This window comes from Nannospalax galili, unplaced genomic scaffold (assembly GCF_000622305.1).
Source record: "Nannospalax galili isolate Female #2095 unplaced genomic scaffold, S.galili_v1.0 scaffold1144, whole genome shotgun sequence".
In the NCBI taxonomy this organism is placed as follows: domain Eukaryota; kingdom Metazoa; phylum Chordata; class Mammalia; order Rodentia; family Spalacidae; genus Nannospalax; species Nannospalax galili.
In genome coordinates, this window is record NW_008351634.1 from 663,129 (window position 1) to 680,892 (window position 17,764).

Here is a 17,764-nt window from a genome sequence, read left to right on the forward strand (position 1 = left end):
ACGGCGGTCTATGATTGCTTGTTATTGGTATATAGAAAGGCTAATGTCTTTTGTAGATTAATTTTATAACCTGTCACTTTACTGGAACTGGTGGAATTTTTGGCATCCTTAGGCATAATATCATATCATCTGCAAAAAAAGGATAATTTGAGCTCTTCTTTTCCAATTATTACTCCTTTAATTTCCTGCTCTTGTCTTATTGCTCTTGTAAGTGTTTCAAGCACTATGTTAAAAAGAAGTGGAGATAGTGATTCCTGAGTTCAATGGGAATGCTTCCAGGCCAGTTTTTCTCCATTTAGAATGATGTTGGCTGTGGGTTTGTTATACATGGCTTTAATGATGTTGAGGTGTGTTCCCTCCAGTCCAATTCCCTCTAGGACTTTGAACACAAATGCATGTTGAATTTTGTCAAAGGCCTTCTTTGCATCTATTGAGATGACCCTGTGGTTCATGTCTTTGTGTTCATTTATATGATTTATGACATTTATTGACTTATGTATATTGAACCACCCCTGCATCTCTGGGATAAAGCTGACTTGATCATGGCAGATGATCTTTTTCATGTGTGTCTGTGTGTGGTTTGCAAGTATTTTGTTGAGAATTTTTGCATCTATGTTCATTAAGGATATGGGTCTATAGTTTTCTTTTTTGGTTGTATCTTTGCCTGGCCTTGATATTAGAGTGATGCTGGCTTCATAGAAGGAATTTGGAAGTTCTCCCTCCATTTCTATCTTTTTGAATAAATTAAGTAGTATTGGATGTAGATCTTCTTTAAATGTCTTGTGGAATTCTACTGAAATCCTTCTGATCCTGGGCTTTTTTTTCATCAGGAGGTTTTGTATTATTGTTTCAATTTCCTTACGTGTTATGGGTCTGTTTAAGCTGTTGATCTCTTCTTGGTTTAGGTTTGGTGATTCTCTTGATTTTAGGTATCCATCCATTTCTTTTTGGTTTTCAAATTCAGTAGTGTATAGGTTTTCAAAGTATTCCCTTATTATGTTCTGAATCTTTTTGGTGTCTGTTGTGATATTTCTCCTTTCATCTCTGATTTTTTTCATTTGGAGGTATGCTTTCTTTCTTTTGGTTAACTGTGCTAGTGGTCTGTCAATCTTGTTTATCTTATCAAAGAACCATCTCTTAGATTCACTGATTCTTTGTATTGGTTTCTTTGTTTCTATTTCAATCATTTTTGCACTGATTTTTGTTATTTCTTCTCTTCTGCTGGGTTTGGGTTTCATTTGTTCTTGCCTCTCTGGTGTCTTGGGTTGCAGTGTTGGGCCATTTGTTTGGAATCTTTCTAATTCTTTAATGTAGACACTTAGAGCTATAATCATCCCTCTTAGGAATATTTTTAATGTGTCCCAGGGGGGTTGTTGATTCTATTGTTCTTTGTGAGTCCTTTTCATTTAGTTCCCAGAACACTTTTATTTCTTTCTTAATTTCCCCCTTGACCCAGTCATTATTCAGGAGTGTGTTGTTTAATCTCCATGAGTTCATGTAGTTACTAGGGTTCCTTCCCGTGTTGATTTTAAGCTTTATTGCATTGTGGTCTGATAGAATGAATGGAATTCTTTCAATATTTTTGTATTTTTTGAGGCTTGCTTTGTGCCCCAGTATGTGGTCTATTTTGGAGAAAGTTCCATGGGTTGCTGAATAGAAAGTATATTCTTTGGTGATTGGGTGGAATATGCAGATGTCTGTTAGGTCCATTTGATGTATGGTATTATTTAATTCAGATGTCTGTTTGTTTATTCTCTGTCCTGTTGACCTGTCTAATAGAGATAATGAGGTACTGAAGCCCTCTTCTGTTAATGAGTTGGGGTTAATCTGCATCTTAAAGTCCTGTAGTATGTTTTTATGAAGTTGGGTGCACCAGAGTTTGGTGCTTATAATATCTTCTTGGTCAATTGTTCCTTTGATCAGAATGAAGTGCCCCTCTTTATCTCTTCTGATTAGTTTTAGTTTGAAGTCTTGTAACCCAAAGGTTCCTCTGAAAAGCTGGAGTCAATCCAGGGTGAGCACGGGCAATGTGGAGCACACTGAGAAAAAGGGGTGGAGCTGCCACCATATTGATTGAGGGAGACTGGGGGCGAGAGACAGATGGTGTATGCATTTCAAATATGGAAGAGGAAAAGCCTATAAGAATTTGTGTAAGTCCCCCCCTCCCAAATGTCATATAAACTATTCAAAATCCAAATAGCATGTCTTATGTTGGTTTGTCAATCTGTGTCAGGACTAGGAGCTCCTGAGTGGGGGTGGGTCTCCCAGGAGGAAAACGAAAATTTAGTGAAACACTATTTTGTCAGATATTTAAATAGCAACTCCTGCTTTTTTCTTAGTACCATTTGCTTGGAACCTTTTTTTCCCTATCCTTTCACTTTAAGGTAGTGCCTGTCCTTAAAAGTGAAATGGGCTTCTTGCAGACAACAAAATGATGGGTTTTATTTCTTAATCCATTCAACCAGCCTGTCTTTTGACTGGAGAATTCAGTCCATTGATATTTAAAGTTATTATTGAAAGACGTGTATTGGTTGCCATCATTTTGATTTCTGTTTGCATTCTTGGTCTAACTGTGTATTTCCACAGTTATATCTTCATTAAGTTTCTTTCTGTTACCCCTTGGGGGGTAACAGAAAGAAACTTCAACTCTTTGTATTGATTCAAGAATTTCTGAAGGGCTGGTTTTGTGGACATGAATTCTTTCAGAATATTTATGTCATGGAAGATTTTTTCTTTGCTCTTCAACTGTAACAGACATTTTGGGTGGGTAAATTATTCTGATTGGCATCTGTGGTCATTTAGAACTGGGAATACTTTGGCCCAGTCTCTTCTGGCTTTCATAGTTTGTTCTGAAAAGTCAGCTGTAATTCTGATGGGTTTTCCTTTATATGTGACTTATTGTTTTTCTTTTGAAGCGCCGAGACTTTGTTCTGTATGTTTAGTGTTTTTACTATGATATTTCATGGAGAGTTTCCTTTATGGTTCTGTCTGTTTGGTGTTCTATGTACTTCTTGTATTTGTATGGGCATATCTTTCTTTAATTTGGGGAAATTTTCTTCTACAATCCTGTTGACTATCTGGTCCATGCTATTATCCTGAGATCCTTCTCCTTCCTCTATGCCTATAATGTGTAAATTTGGTCTTTTTATGGTGTCACACATTTCCTGCATATTCCATTCCTGTGTTTTCTTAAATTTTTCATAATCTTTGCTTGAGTGGTCTAGTTCATCCACTTTATCTTCCACTTCTATTTTCCATTTCATTCATTCTATTGGTGAGGATTTCTCCTGTCATTTCTAATTGGCTTACTGAGTGTTTCACTTCCTTCTTCATTTCAGCCTGAGTATTCTTCAATATTTCTAATTCTTTTCTGAATTCACTCAGAAGTTTATCCTTACCTCTTTCAGTTCTTTGATTTCTTTGTGTGTTCTTTAATTCATTGGATTCTTTCATCATGTTTATAATTCTTGTTTTGAATTCCATGTCCTGTGTTATCTCTGGGGCTTCTCATTGTACTCCTCTACAGGGCTGTTGGTACTTGGTGGGGACATATTATTTGGGTTTTTAATGTTATTATTTTTTCACTGTGAGTTTGGCATGTAGATTTCTTTTGCAATTTCTGTCTCTTGACACTCAAGCCTTCCTTTGTTGAGTTTAGGTCTGTTTCTGTTTGTATACTTTATGTGCCTTTGTTGTTTACTTGTTGGGTATGAAAAGCTGGTTGGCCTAGGCTTCAGGTTCTCTCTTTTGATTTTATATTGGAGGGGCCAGATGGCTTAGTCCTGCTGCTCAGGAGTTCCCACAGAGGCCCAAGTCCTGTGAGAATCAGATGTGCTCAGGCTTCCTCCTAAGGTCTAGATCCCTCTAGTCAGCAGGCACAGTACAATTGGGAGGCTTGTTAGGTAGAGGTAGGATTCAGGATTCTCAAGCAGTCAGAGAATGAGGCTGGTCTCAGGAATCCAGGGCAAGCAGGGAAGGAGTCTGGTCTCAGGAATCTCAGGTGGTTTGGGGCTGGGGACAGCCAGGGATGAAGGCTGGTCTTGGGTATGCAAAGGTAAGTTGGGGGTGGGAGCAGGCTGTGAGGATTCTAGGGAACTAGACTGAAGAATTGGGTTGGTCTGAGCGCAAAGAATCAGGAAGCAGTGGGGAATCTGGGCCAAGTGGGTAGTTCAGAGGTCTGGGGTACCAAGAGAAGTGGGCCAGTTCCCACACTAGAAGGAGAAATAGGATTTGGAAGCTGGGAGGTTGAATTGGGTTGTGGGGGTCAAGGCACAGTGGGTGGGGTCAAACTTACCAGGGAAGGATGCTGGCCTCAGGAATCCCAGGCAGGTTGAGGGTGGGACCGCCAGGGATGAAGGCTGGTCTCAGGTGTGCAATGGTGAGGTAGGGGATGGGACAGGCTTTGAGAGTTCTGGGGGACTAGACTGAAGAATTGGGTTGGTCTGGGTACAAAGGGTCTGGAAGCAGTGGGGAATCTGGGCCAAGAGGGTAGCCCAGAGTTCTGGGGTGCTAAGAGAAGAGATGCACCAGTGCCCATGCTAGAATGAGAAAGGGATGTTGGTATGGTAGTTAATCTTGACTATCAATTTGACTGGATTTAGAAACAGCATGGAAACATACCTCTGTCTTAAGGGAGTTTCTAGATTAGGTTAACTGAGGTAGGAAGTGCCCTACTAACTGTGGATGATAAAATCCTATGAGCTAGGGTTGTGGGTTAAATAAAAAGGAGAAAGTGAGCTGAACAGCAGTATTTATCACTCTTTACTTCCTGACTGTGAATGCAGTGTGACCAGGTGCCTTGAGCTCTTGCTGCCATGACTTCCTTATCATGGTGGACTGTACCTTTATACTGGGAGCCGAAGAAACCCTTTCTCCCTTAAGTTGCTTTAGACAGGCATTTTGTCCCAGCAATGAGGAGAGAGAGAGAGAGAGAGAGAGAGAGAGAGAGAGAGAGAGGGAGGAGAGAGAAGAGAGAGAGAAGGCAGGAGAAACTGGTAGATTATTTTTAATTGAGGTTTAATTTATATAACATAAACTGTTATTTTAACCTTTTTAAAGTATAATGAGTATTTTCTTGTTCAAATTCTCAACGTTATACAAACAGTACTAATTCTAGAACTTTATTTTTGTAGGACGAAGATGACCCTAAGACCCCATGCATGTTAGCTGCCACTGAACCACACCCATAGCTTCCAGAGCATTTTTATACTGCAGAGGAGATGCTGAACTGTGTCCCATTCCCAGCATCTGGCAATCACTTCTCCACTTAATATCTTTCTTTTTCTCCTCTTCTGTCATTTTGTGTGTATTGGTCTGCTTAATGGTATCCTATAAATCTTAGGCCCTGTTCGTTTTTTCTCACATTTTAATTTCTCTATGTGTGCCTTGGCAACTAATTTCAATTGATTTATCTTCAGATTCACTTATCTTTATTCTTCCCATTCAAATCTTCTTTTGAACTCCTCTAGTCAAAATTTCGTATCAGTTATCCCACTTCTCGATCCCAGAACTTCTATTAGATTCTTCTTAATAATTTAACACTGCTCTTCTCCGTCTGGTGGATAGCGGCCTCCTAGTTTCTGTTTTGGTTATTATTTATCTCCTTTAGCATTACTAAAGAGCAGACATTTCAGCTTTCTCTGACATAATAGTCTCAGCCTTCTGCTTCAAGGTAGCAACATGCACATCTTGGCAATGTGGACAAGAAAGTCTACATGGACAAATTAGGGGCTTCATGACCTTTGCTTATATGTACAGAATGTACTGTGATCGTAGTCATCGCCTACTTCCCTACATTCCTGTTAGAGGGAGAATAGGAATTGAGATGTATACTTTATGAAATTATCAAGAATACCGAATGTGGGGCTGGAGAAGTGGCTCAGTGTTTAAGAGTATTGCTTTTACTGAGGACTCAGGTTCAGTTTCTTGCACCCACACTGGGTGGCTCACAATCACCTTCTTCTAGATTCCAAGATTGCCCACCATCACACATGCTCATACCCACACATACATAAATTATTTTTTAAATTATTAAAATAACAAAAAATCTTTTTTAAAAGACTATTAAGTAGGCCGGGCGTGGTGGCACAGGCCTTTAATCCCAGCACTCAGGAGGCAGAGGCAGGCAGATCTTTGTGAGTTCAAGGCCAGCCTGGTCTACATAGTGAGTTCCAGGACAGCTGGGGCTACAGGGAGACCCTGTCTCAAAAAGACCAAAGGAAAAAAAAAGAATATTAAGTAAAGTAATATGTGAGAAGGCCTAATGCATTTTGGGTGATTTTTTTTTTTAAGGAGTGAAATTTGAGTCAGAGTATGCAGCCCAGGTTGGCCTCAAATTTATGATTCTCCTCAGCTTCCCAAATGTTGGTATTATAGGTATTCACCACTGCACCAGTTGGGGTGATTGGTGTTTTTTAAAAGCCTTCATAATTGCTATTGAGCCAACATTTGATTCAAAGTCATTGAGATTTCAGTTTGTAATATGTCTCCTCAAAGCAAGATATAACTTCTTACTCCAGAAGCAAGAATTCCTGTAACTTCTCCTGCTAGGCAAAAGTCATAAATTCACAGTGTAGCCTGGTATAATAATAAAGGCTTAAGAAGTAGCAAACAGGGCTGGAGAGAAGGCTCAGTGGTTAAGAGCCCTGGCTGCTCTTGCAGAGGACCTTGGTTCAATTCCCAGCACCTACATGGCAGCTAATAACTGTCCTTAACTCTGGTTCCAGGGGATCCAACACTCTCTTCTGACCTCCATAGGCATTGCATGACATAGGTGCACTTACATACATGCAGGCAATACACTCATACACATAAAACAAAATTTTTTATAAAATAGTGAATAGTAGCAGCATAGACAGTGTCCTGAACAGGAGTCCTACCAGAGATGTTCACACTCAACATACTGTGGAGGCTAAATAATGCTCATCCCCACACTTACTGTGGTCCACACCTGGGGACTATAGAGATTTGAGATTCTACCTGCTTCTTGCTTATTGTGTTATTTTGGAAAAGCCTCTTGGTCTCCTGGTACCACGAAGGGAAACTAAACAGCAACCTGTATTTCACAGAAGGACAGGCTGAAGAAAGTGTGTCAGGTTCAAGCAATTCCTGGAGTTGGCCCTTTATGGAGCATGAAACATTTCTACTCATATGATTAACAGGTGGAAAGAGCTGTGGCAGGATAACAAGGCAGGAGATTCTGTGCACCTGGGGAGTCTCCTTTAGCCAGACTGAAGTGTGCAGTGACACTGTTTGTCCACTCTGAGCCATTACAGTAGGCGCACAGGTATGTCAGTATGCTTCTGAAGACGATGATCAGTGACACTGTTTGTCCACTCTGAGCCATTACAGTAGGCGCACAGGTATGTTGAGAGATGGGAACAGGATTGTGGGGAGGGCTTAGGCCACATTCAGCAGGGGATGGCAGAACAGGCTTGAAAAGTCTCTTCCCCATGGTCACTCCCAGGTATTTCTCCAAAGGCTCTAAATTACTTTTCTAGGCCAAAAGCTGGAAATCCCCAAATCTCCCTGATCCAAAGAAACAGCTCATTGTCTCATAGTTGGAATCACTGCTCATGTTTATTGGAAAAGCAGAACATAGCACATCTGTAGGGACCCAGCTTCCACAGTTCTCCAAGTCCTGGCTCTCAGCCACCTCGAGGCTTGCCATTCCCTTGAGTGGGAACAAAATTGCTTTAATGAGACATCCCCATGTAGAATAAACAAGAAGACACACCCATTGTAGCACATGGAAGAGCACAACTAAGGGGATGAGGGGCTTGTTCTCAGGATATAAGTTCTCATCCTACCCAGTCCAGGACTCATGTAAGGTCCTTCTCCTTAAACTGGCTGCCAGAGCAAGAGGCACCTGGGCTTCCTAAAAGCAGAAGGGTAGCAATGTGACACTAAGGGTCATTTCTGACTTAGGTGTCAGTATTATCAGCCTCATGTGTCTAGGGTGGGCCCAGGGTGACCTGTTGTAGAACTAAAGATTTCTTTCTACTGGTAGGACAGCTCATCAGAAGAGAATGAAGAGACACTCAACTGGCCTCCTCCTCCTCCTCCTCTTCCTCCTCCTCCTCTTCCTCCTCTTCCTCCTCTCCCTCATCTTCCCTCCTCCTCCCTCCTCTTCCTCTTCTCCTTTTTTTTTGGAGACAGGGTCTCCCTGTAGCCCTGGAACTTGCTATGTACACCAGGCTGGCCTTGAACTCTACCTGCCTCTGCCTCCCAAGTGCTGGGATTAAAGGCATGCACCACCATGCCTGACTCAACTGGCTTAATAACACAGCTGGTACTTGATCATATATACCAATGAGGAGGATATAGTAGGTTCTGTTCTCCTTTTTTTTTGGAGACAGGGTCTCCCTGTAGCCCTGGAACTTGCTATGTACACCAGGCTGGCCTTGAACTCTACCTGCCTCTGCCTCCCAAGTGCTGGGATTAAAGGCATGCACCACCATGCCTGACTCAACTGGCTTAATAACACAGCTGGTACTTGATCATATATACCAATGAGGAGGATATAGTAGGTTCTGTTTTAACTGCCTTAAAAGTTTTCTTCCCAAAGAAAAAATTTTGTTTAAGGAATTGATTAAAGGAAAGTGCACTGTTGTGCAAAAATTTCTATCAGACTATATTGTGGGGGGCAAGTGAATTGAGAGATAGGAACCCAGGCAGCGAGAATGTTTGTGTATGTTGGGGAGGGAGTGTGTTTACACAGAAGCTGGGGTTGGAATGCCTGGAAAAAGTCTTTTAGGAGCCTGAATGGGAATGAGGTAAATTCACCATATCCCAAGATCTTGCTGCAGAACAGACATTCACAGTGAGTTGGGGTTACTAACCTTGAATTCAGAGACATGGCAAGCAGTGACGGAGCAAAAGCAGAAGTTAGAATTTAGCAGTGGCTGAGCTACATTCCAATTTGGAAACACAAGTTAATGAAGCATGTGTGCCACAAAAGCAATTACTCTCTAGATTAAAACAACCTGTAAGCTTCATGCCAGCTGTAGAGGGCTGGGGCTGGAAAACAGATATAATTCATCTTGCTTAATTACCTCCACTCCCCACTCAATTCCGTACCTACAATGAGCTCATTAAGTCTTAACATGACTTGGCTGTGAGGGGAATGCTGACTGGAGTGGGGGTGCTCTGCACATTTGCATGTAGGCACCCTGCTTCTAAAGCAGGCAGAACATTCCAGAAGTAGTTTTACTTCCTCTTTATAATGCATGTTTGTCCTGGCTGTTTGCTCAGACCCACATTGATTCTCTTCTGAAATAAAAGCACAGTCCTTTGCTATCTTCTTGTACACTGCGGTTCTGAAATAGTCCCTCCTCAATGATGGCACTCTCCAGGCTGCCCCCAGATGCTGAGGGCCAGACCCTAAATGGTGCAGAGCTCCGGTATTCTACTGCTTTTGGCTTGCAGGCGCTGTGTGTGACAGTAGGGCAGAAAGGGAATGGCACCTAGGGACTGAAGCCAAGAGGCCAGCGAGGCCAGCACTCAATGGGAGAGTTAAGACTTTCCATTTTATCCAGTTAGATTCTAACAAATGCGTAGGTGTCTCTTACAAGGTTTGAAATAAGTGCATGTAGAGAAAGAGCCTTAATTCTCAGTCCAGCTGGGGCAGACAAGGGGGCTTGCAGTCACCTGCACCTGCTACCCATGCAGGTAGGGGCGCGTGCGGGCTCCTGGCCCAGAGCATTGATGTGCTGTGGAGCACCGGCACCCGCCAATTTCTCCGTGAGTTTTTGGTTTACCAGCTCCAGGTGGCGGCTGTTCTTCCGTGCCTGCCTCAGAGATCTCTTGACCTTCTTCACCCGCTCTCGGAGCTGCTTGTTTCGCTTCTCTAGGGTGGCCACCTTCTGCTGTAGTTTCTTGACATGGTCCTCCTCCTCAAACAGCGCCTTCTGCACCGAGGAGCACATGAGCTGGGGACAGAAACACAGTAGAACGGAGAAGCAGGTGAGTCTCAAAGCTTTTCTGCGTGTTGGCCGGGTCTCGAGCTTCCCTGGTGCTTTCAGCTCACGCACCCAAACCTCCCCAATAACCCCCAGACCATGCCCTTGACCATGACCTTGTCCCTCCACCCAGAAATCCTGCCTGCCAGTACATACAGGACTCCCACTTCTGCTTTTATGTACTGTGGAGGATTTGTTTTAGAAAGATATTCTAAGCATTTGTCACTTAGGGCAAGAAAGAATGAACTCCTATAGGACTCAGTAAATAGAGGACCAAACCCCTAAATGGAAAGATGCACAAAGGGTACTGGCTGGTTCACAGGGAGAGAAACAACTGACTTTAAACGTATGGATGCTTAATGCCATTCATGAAGATAAAAGCAATTTAAAGACATGGCAAGTTATTCTTTTCTACAGATTGGTGGGGTTTTCTCGGGGGGCGGTGAACCTAGGGCCTCACGTATACTAGTCAAGTGTTCTACCTCTAAGTTGTACCCCCAGCCTTCTTTCCACATATTGGACTGGCAAAATCAAAGTCAGAATTTGGGGAAACAAGACTCTTTTGTGCAACATGTAGACCTTAATAAAGAGCAATTTGACTCTGTCAAAATAAAAAGTGTATGTACTTTCTGGTCTAGTAATTTTGAGTCTGTCTCATGGAAATACATGTGCAAACTGCCACACAAACATTATAGCACTGTTGGTTATTTAATTCCTTTTGTGTGTGTGACTGTGTGTGTGTGTGTGTGTTGATTAAACACAATGGCCTCAGAGTGTGCTAAACATGTACTCAATCACTGAACTGCAACCTATTATTATTTAAAAAGAGTAAGGCATGGTGGTGCATGCCTGGAATCCCAACACTTACAAAAGTGAGACTGGAGGATCTGCCATAAATTTGGTGACTGGTTGGGCTATATAGCAAGACCTTGTCTCAATAAAATAAAATAATTAAAAAGAAAGAAAAAAAAGAAAGCATCTTTGAAATGTTCATTAAAAGAGATTTGATTCAAGCATGGGTTATGAAGAGTGAGTTGAAACTACTTCTGGAATGTTCTGCCACTTTTGTCCACATCTTTAGAAGCAGGGTGTCTACATGCAAATGCTCAGCACATGCTCACTCTAATCACTATTCCCCTCACAGCCAAGGCATATTAAAGCTTAATAAGCTCTTTGCAGGTGAGGGAATTGAGTGGGGAGTGGAGGGGAAAAGCCAGACCAGGTTGGAACTGGTACGCCTCGTGGTCTTTGAAGAACCAAAGAGAAGAGTCTTGGCGGGCAGACCAGAAGCCAGATTCCCTACACCTGGATCACCCTGTGGCACCCGAGCACTTTCTTTAGGGGAGGCTTGGGAAATTATTCCAGCCAGATACTTAAGCACCCACTTCTCCTGCTGGTAGTGCAGCTTAGTGATAGGCATTGCCTAGCAAACACAAGACCCTGGGTTGTATTTTCAGCACCATGAAGAAAAACAAAATCGTTATACAATAGAAAAGTTTGTATCTTGTGTCTTTAGGGAATAAGACAGCTCCATATGAAAGTCACCACAACAGGGTCTAAATTATGGTGTTGGGGCTGGAGATATGGCTCAGTGGTTAAGAACACTGGTTGTTCTTGTAGAAGACCTGGGTTTGAATCCCAGCACCCACATGGCAGCCAACAACTGTCCGTAACTCCAGTCCCAGGGGATCCAGCAGCCTCTTCTGTTCTCTGTGGGCATTGCATGACACTGGTGCACTTACCTACATGAAGGCAATACATGCATACACATAAAATATAAATAATAAATAAAAATTTTAAAGAAATTTAAATTGGCTGTTAATATAGAAATCAGAGCATAGAACAGTGTGATAACCAGGAATGCAAAATCTGATATTTGTATGTACCTATACTTAAAAAGGTATATACTGTCACTGAAGGAAAATGCAAGAAACTGGTGACGATGGGAGCAGAGAGAAAAAACATGTGGGATTTAGTTTTTCTTTCTGCATACTTTGTGAATTTGCACTATAAAGTAGATTACATTTAGGTACCAGTGATACTACTCCTTGGCATATACCCAAAGGACTCATCCTACTGTAGAGATACCTGTACACATTTGTTGCTGCTCTCTTCACAATAGCTAAGAAATGGAAACAACCTAAATGTCCCTCGACTGATGAATAGTTAATAAAAATGTGGTACACCTACTCAATGGAGTTCTACTCAGCAGTAAGAGAAGATGAAATTATGAAATTTGCAGGTAAATGGATGGAGCTAAAGAGTTCTACTAAGTGAAGTAACAAACACAGAAAAGCAAGTGACGTGTGTTCTCCCTCCTTTGTGGATTGTAGCACCAATCCCTTATATGTGAGTATACAAATTCAGATATAACACCAGGAGCCAGGGAAAGGGAAAAAAACAACCTGAAAGGGGGGATAATAGGGAACAGACGTTACCTGAGGGAGGTGGGAAAAGTGGGAGTAAGTAGCAGGGAGGGAGGAAGGAAGGACATAGGACCATGGTGTGGGGGAGAGAAAGAGGTCAGGAGATGAGAGATGGTGGGTGTCGGGAGGCATCATGGGGAGGATGGGGATAATGGGGGCACTGTGACTAGGAAGGGAGGGAGGAGGGAAGCAAGATGGGAGATAAAAGAGTGGAGTGAGAAATGTACATACACTGTCTGAACATTAATGCATATGTAGACCTGGGAGCTGCTTGGCAGGGAATGCAGTGCCAGATAGAAGAGACCTCCCTTAGAGTAACAAGCACGCTCTACAGCACTCATCAGAAAAGCTTATTTTTGCAACAGATGAAGGCTGCCTTTTAGGTACAGAGAACATATGTTTGGGAGATGCTCAGTACTGGGTGACACATCTGCAGTTGAATCTCTACAACTAAGCCTCATGGAACATAGCAGAATAAGGGGTAGAGAGAGGGCTAATGCACCCCTCAACTCTCACCAGTGAGGCTTCCATGTACATCAGAGTGCAATGCACACAGAAGGCCATAACTGGCCAAGTTTGGGAGAATAAGAGACTGTAGAGTGTAGGATGGGACTCCTGTGTGGAAACTCACCCACTCACAGCTCAGGAAGCATTGTGGAAGAGGGGGCAGAAAGATTGTAAGAGCCAGGGCTGGTTCATGAACACAGGGAGGTGGAGGCTTGCTCATGGGAGCTTGTAGCAGTGGTGGTGTAGAGAGTGGGACCCATGTCAGCTCAATTATACAAGGGCCCAAAGGGGAGGTGAGAAATAGGTTGCGGGCCAGCTCTAGATTGAGAACTATTTGAGACTGATTGCTGTTGGGTGAGGGAGAGTATGACTTACATATGACCACTGGATGGGCTGACTAGAATCAAATGGACACATTTACACTGAAGGAAATTTGGGTACAAAGACCTCAATGAATAGGACTCAGCATGTATGGCAGATTGCATAGGGTTCAGTGGGGGATGGGGGAGGCATGGATAGGGGAGGGGGCCTGGATTTGAGTGGGAAATGTATGAAATTTTAAAAGATAAATAAATAAATAAATAAATAAATAAAAGAGGTCTTTTCTGGTCTTTTCATCATGAAGCTTTCTGTCCAACCTGTTCTCCATCATCAAGAGCTGTGCTCCCCCCAAAAGGCTTGAGTCTCCCTGTCCTTTGCTTAGAAATACAGAGTCCTCCATGCCTGCAGATTCTGTGTCTGTAGGGAATATCTGTGTCTCTTGGTGTTCAATGTGGCCTCATAGCTAAGACAAGCTCTTTCTACCCACTCTCTCCTTATAATATGGTCTTTCTATACATTATAGTAGACTCTTCAAGAACAGGATAAAAGAGGTTAAGCAAAGCCTACCAAAACAAGAAAGCCAAGTTCTTACACGGTTGTTAGCACAGAATCTATTAGTATGTGCTGGAATATCACATCAAAGAGGAGTTGAAGGGATGGTGGGGTTTGAGCAATCACTCATGAGCAGAACTCTTCCCAGGACACCAATGCTCCAGGTAGGTATCCCTCTGCCCACAGGGCAAGGCACTCCCTATTCTAAGGAACCCAGGGCAAGAGGAGGGGCTACCTCTCCAGCAAGAGGAACACAGCCAGCCAATAACAACTTGATAATGACCCAAAGAGGCCAAAACAGGACATAGAGACACCTTGCTGTATTGGGAGGGGGGGGGTTGTGAAACGAAGCTGGAAATGAAAGCAAGGTTGAATATGGAGGGAATGGATGGGAGAACTGAGTTCCTTAGTGAATATGTCATCCTGTGCTCCTCACAGCCTCTCCTTCACATGCGCAGGAGAAAAAGACATTAAAGGACTCCTGGAACTTGTCCAATATCACCCATAGCAAAGTCAGAATCCAAGACTCCTATCACACACACAGGTGTCTTGTCTCTTCAGCAAAGAGGCTGTGTACACTGGGACCACACCATGTAGTAATGAAGCTGCTGCTGTTAATCTGAAGTGTGCCTCCTACATCCTGGACATCACCCGAAACAAAATGATGCTGTTTTTCTTCATTAAAAAGGCAAGAATTTCTAGAGGAAAACTATGCTTTTCAAATACAGGTCTTTTTAAGAAACTCATGAGTCTGGAATGTTGTCCAAGTGAAATCAATCTCTTTGAAAAATTGCTAATAAAGAAAACAAAAGATCAAGACATGCTATTTGCTTTGAGATATTTTTTAGTAAGTGGAGCTGAGGAGGAGGAAGGTCAGACCAGGATGGAACAGGTACTGCCACATGGTCTTTGAAGAACTAAAGAGAACAGTTTTGGAGGGCAGTCCTGAAGCCACAGATTCCACATACCCAGGTCTTCCTTTCCACGCCCAGCACTTTCCCAAGGCTAAGCTAGGAAATTACTCTAGCCAAATGCTTTTAAGCACCTGTACTTCTCCCGTGACAGAGTTTTATCTGAGTTTCCATGTGGCTGGGAGGATGCCTGTTTCAAGTCAGATTGGCAAACTGCCATGAGGTGGAGCCTGAACTTTTTTTTTTTTTTTAACTTTAGACTAAAAAGTCCAGGCTTCATTATCTTTTAAAAATAACACTTTTCAAAGCTACAGAAACAGCATGCTAATTATAGATAAATTCTAAAAGAAAGAGAGAACCAGCCCGGTTGGTAAAGTGCAATACCACTGGTGCCTGAAGACCTGAGTTGTGATCCCTAGCCCCTGCATAAAATACCTCACAGTAGAGCACACTTGTAATCCTGGCACTGGGGAGACAGAGATAGGAGTATTTGGGGGCTCACTGTCCAGCCAGCCTAGTCTAGTTGGTGAGTCCCATGTCTCAGTGAGAGACACTGCCTCATAAAATAAGGTGAACGCCAGCAAGATGGTTCAGCAGGTGAAGGTAGTGAAATGCCCAAAGTGGCTCCATTTTATTCCAGCTGACTTTTGCTTCACCCTGTGTTTCTGCCCAGTTGCTCACCTACCCTGCTAGCTGTACCCAACCAGGCAGAGTGGCCATGAAGGCTGTATCTGCAGTTTCAGGAAGTACATTGCTTCTACAGTACTGGGAAACTTACAACTAGCCAGGTAGAACATTCTCTCCCAGCTCCACGTACAGCTTCAGGGACCTCATTGTTTCTGCAATTCTGAGAAACTTGTTTTTCCCAACCAAAACTTAGAAACTTTTTGTTAACTGAAATGTTTAACTGATCTGCCCCTGGTATAGTGTAGCTATGGTTATTGACTTTGCCCCCGGAATGATGCAATTGTGGTTTTTAAGCTTTAAAAATCCTGCTCTGACTCTCCTTCTCAAGGGAGACTAGATTTTGTGGTTTTAGAGGATACTATGCAAGCTGCTAAGGGGAAAATTAACCAACGGTCTAACTCAGGCCTAAAGCTGAATAACCATAATAACTGGCACAGCAAACCACCTCTATTGGTGCAATCATGACACTGTTGTCTTGGGGGTCATCAATAGCTTTCCAATCAGAATTAAAGCCCTCTCAATGGGAGTGAACTCATGGCTGGAACTCTAAACACAGTCAAATACACATGGCTTGAGAGGTCAGAGATCCTAGAGAAAACCCTATCTCTGTCATATCTCTAGACAAATGAAATTTCTTACCATATCCTAAATATGAATCCTTATATTTACAAACAAATATACTGTATACAACTCATCAAAGAAGCTTCTTTTTTCAACAGATGGAGGCTACTGCAGAGTTCCACAATTGGTCACACACAGAGAATATATGTCTGAGAGATGCCCACTCCTAAGTCACATATCTATGGTGGAACCTGTACACCTAAGGCTCTTGGAGCATAGCGGAACAGGACTGCGGTGGAGAGGAAACTAGTGCATCCCTCAACTCTCACTAGCAAAGCTTCCTTATACCACAGAGTGCAATGCACACAGAAGGCCAAACCGGGTAAGTTTTAGAGACTAAGAGACTGCAGAGTACGTGTCCTTGGATAGGACTCCTATATTAAGCCTCACTCATCCATGGCTCAGGGACCATTGCAGAAGAGAGGACAGAAAGATTGTAAGAACCAGGGTTTCCCCCATGAACATAGGCAAACAGAGGCTTTCAGGCCACTGGAAGTTTGCTAATGTGAGCTTGTGGCAATGATAATGTCAAGTACAAGACCCATGCCAACCCAGTCAGACAAGAGCCCAGAGTGGCAGTGGGCTGGCCCTAGCCTGGTAACTATTGGAAACTGATTACTACTTGGTGAGGGAGAGCAGATATTCCTTAAAATCTCTAGAAGGGGTGAATAGACTCCAGTGGATGAACTTCCCCCAAAGGACATCTGGGTAAAATGCTTGACCTGAAGGTCCGGACATAACATGTGTGGCAGAATGCATGAGGTCCAGTAGGGGTGTGTAGGGGCATGGATTGGAGATGGATTCTAAATTTGATTAAGAACTGTTGTATGAAATGTACAAAAGCTCAATAAAAATATATTTTTAAAAAATCCTGCTCTGCCTCTCCTTGGGGTTGAGAGTTCTTCAGGGCATGAGCCACTCTCAACCACTGGCTAATTAAAGGACTCTTAATTTGACCATCACTGTGTGGTATTCCTCTGTGTTTTGTGTTGGGTATAACAGTGCCTGCTACCAAGTCTGACAACCTGAGTTTGAAAGGAGAGAACTGACTCCCAAAGGTTGCACATTGACCTCCACATGTGCTCTATGGCATGTGTGTATATGTTCACAGAAAAAATATTAAAAAGTTAAATAATAAGGTGGAGAGTGACTGAGGAAGCCCAGTACCAACCTCTGGTTGACACACATGCACACACATGCATATGCCTCCCTCATACAAATCTGTATACATAGACACTCAAACTGACACACACAGGCACACAGATCCACACATACATAAAAAACTGGTCTAAAAATGGAAAACTAAAATTATCTAGATTGTATAAAAAGAGCCACAGTTGAATTTTACTTTATTTCCTCCCAGGATTCGTTTTATTGGAATCATGCTGTCATTAGGTTGTCTATTCTAATAGTTTTCCCTGACATTTTATCATGAGTATTTTGCAGACATTGGTCTGGATGCTTCTTCCACTGAGTATGTCAGTGAAAGCTGGAGGAAAAAGCACCCAGTAGTTCTCTCTGGTTACCATGAATTTCAAGTTCATAGTTAGCCTGGTGTGAATCCTTTATAACTACAGGATGAGAAGAGGACGATGAGATTGGTACCAACATATCCTTGAGGCCAAATAATCTTTTGTAAAAAAGTATTTTATTTATTTTTTAAAGTTTTATGTGTATGAGTGTATTGCCTGCATGTGTGTAAGTGCACCCATGTCATGCAGTGCCCACGGAGGGCAGAACAAGGTGTCAGATTTCCCCCAGAACTGGAGTCGCAGATGGT

General features: G+C 42.7%; 1 protein-coding gene and 1 long non-coding RNA gene across 6 annotated transcripts in view; one reads left to right on the forward strand and one right to left on the reverse strand.

Annotated features, from left to right (window-relative positions):
* Ccdc3 (coiled-coil domain containing 3) overlaps positions 1-17,764 on the reverse strand; it is a 154,954-nt gene that overhangs the window by 23,548 nt on the left and 113,642 nt on the right. For 3 of the 5 annotated variants that reach the window (XM_029553761.1, XM_008848532.3, XM_029553760.1), the window contains exon 3: positions 9,759-9,929. In XM_029553761.1, the coding sequence (XP_029409621.1) occupies positions 9,759-9,929 (171 nt within the window). Of the gene's footprint in view, positions 1-7,480; positions 7,673-8,357; positions 9,930-17,764 lie in introns of those variants that run through there. The other 2 variants (XM_017802047.2, XM_008848531.3) reach the window with 2 other exon arrangements.
* Positions 8,143-8,734, forward strand: LOC115066863. Its single transcript, XR_003846306.1, has 2 exons — positions 8,143-8,328; positions 8,529-8,734. It is a non-coding gene; the product is annotated as an uncharacterized LOC115066863 (long non-coding RNA).